The 648-nt window shown below is 40.3% G+C and overlaps 1 protein-coding gene across 1 annotated transcript; it reads right to left on the minus strand.

The window, feature by feature from the left end:
- Positions 1-363: 363 nt before the first annotated feature.
- LOC115029068 (spermatogenesis-associated protein 31-like) lies at positions 364-642 on the minus strand (the record flags this gene model as incomplete). Its single annotated transcript, XM_029468226.1, has 1 exon — positions 364-642. A coding segment is annotated over one exon (279 nt), but the record flags the coding sequence as incomplete, so codon positions are not given.
- Positions 643-648: the final 6 nt, after the last annotated feature.

Genomic DNA, 648 nt, shown 5'->3' on the forward strand with positions numbered 1-648 from the left:
ATGGATAGTCATTATTAGAATACTTTCTGCTGATTGTGGGGCGGAGGTTGAGTTCCTTGGGGATATTTCATCTTCACTGTCAATATATCCTATTTCTATTTCTTCTGTCCACATAACTGCTGATCAAAGTACAAACACAAGCAAGCAATAAAAACCAACATCAAAGGACAACCAGGAACTAGCATTTATGTAGTCTCTGAAATATCCCCAGAATCAAAAAAGTTACCAGAACAGAGAAACTAACATCTGCTAGCAAAACCATGCCCTGTCTTGAACATTAGGCAAGTCATACTCAGCTGCTGTGGATATTTTGAAGCAGCCCCATATCTCATATCTGAGACTAAAACAAAAGATTATATTCTGTTACTGTTTTTTTTTTAATGTCACTAAACCACTTTTCCTAGAAAATGTGAATGCAACAGCCATGAACAACAGACTGCTGCTCCAGTGTGTGTGAACCAAGGTTCTTCTCACCTGTGGTTTGTCCCATTCATTCTCAGATGCTGGTGACACTGGGTACTCCTTCAGGAAGGGGATAAGTAGGAAAAAGAGCCCAACTCCACACATAAAGCCAATGGTCATGTCCATTGCTATGTCCATGGAGCTGGGGCTCATCCATGAATCAATAATGCTATTCATCAGAGAGAG

This window comes from Mus caroli, chromosome 13 (genome assembly GCF_900094665.2).
Source record: "Mus caroli chromosome 13, CAROLI_EIJ_v1.1, whole genome shotgun sequence".
NCBI lineage: Eukaryota > Metazoa > Chordata > Mammalia > Rodentia > Muridae > Mus > Mus caroli.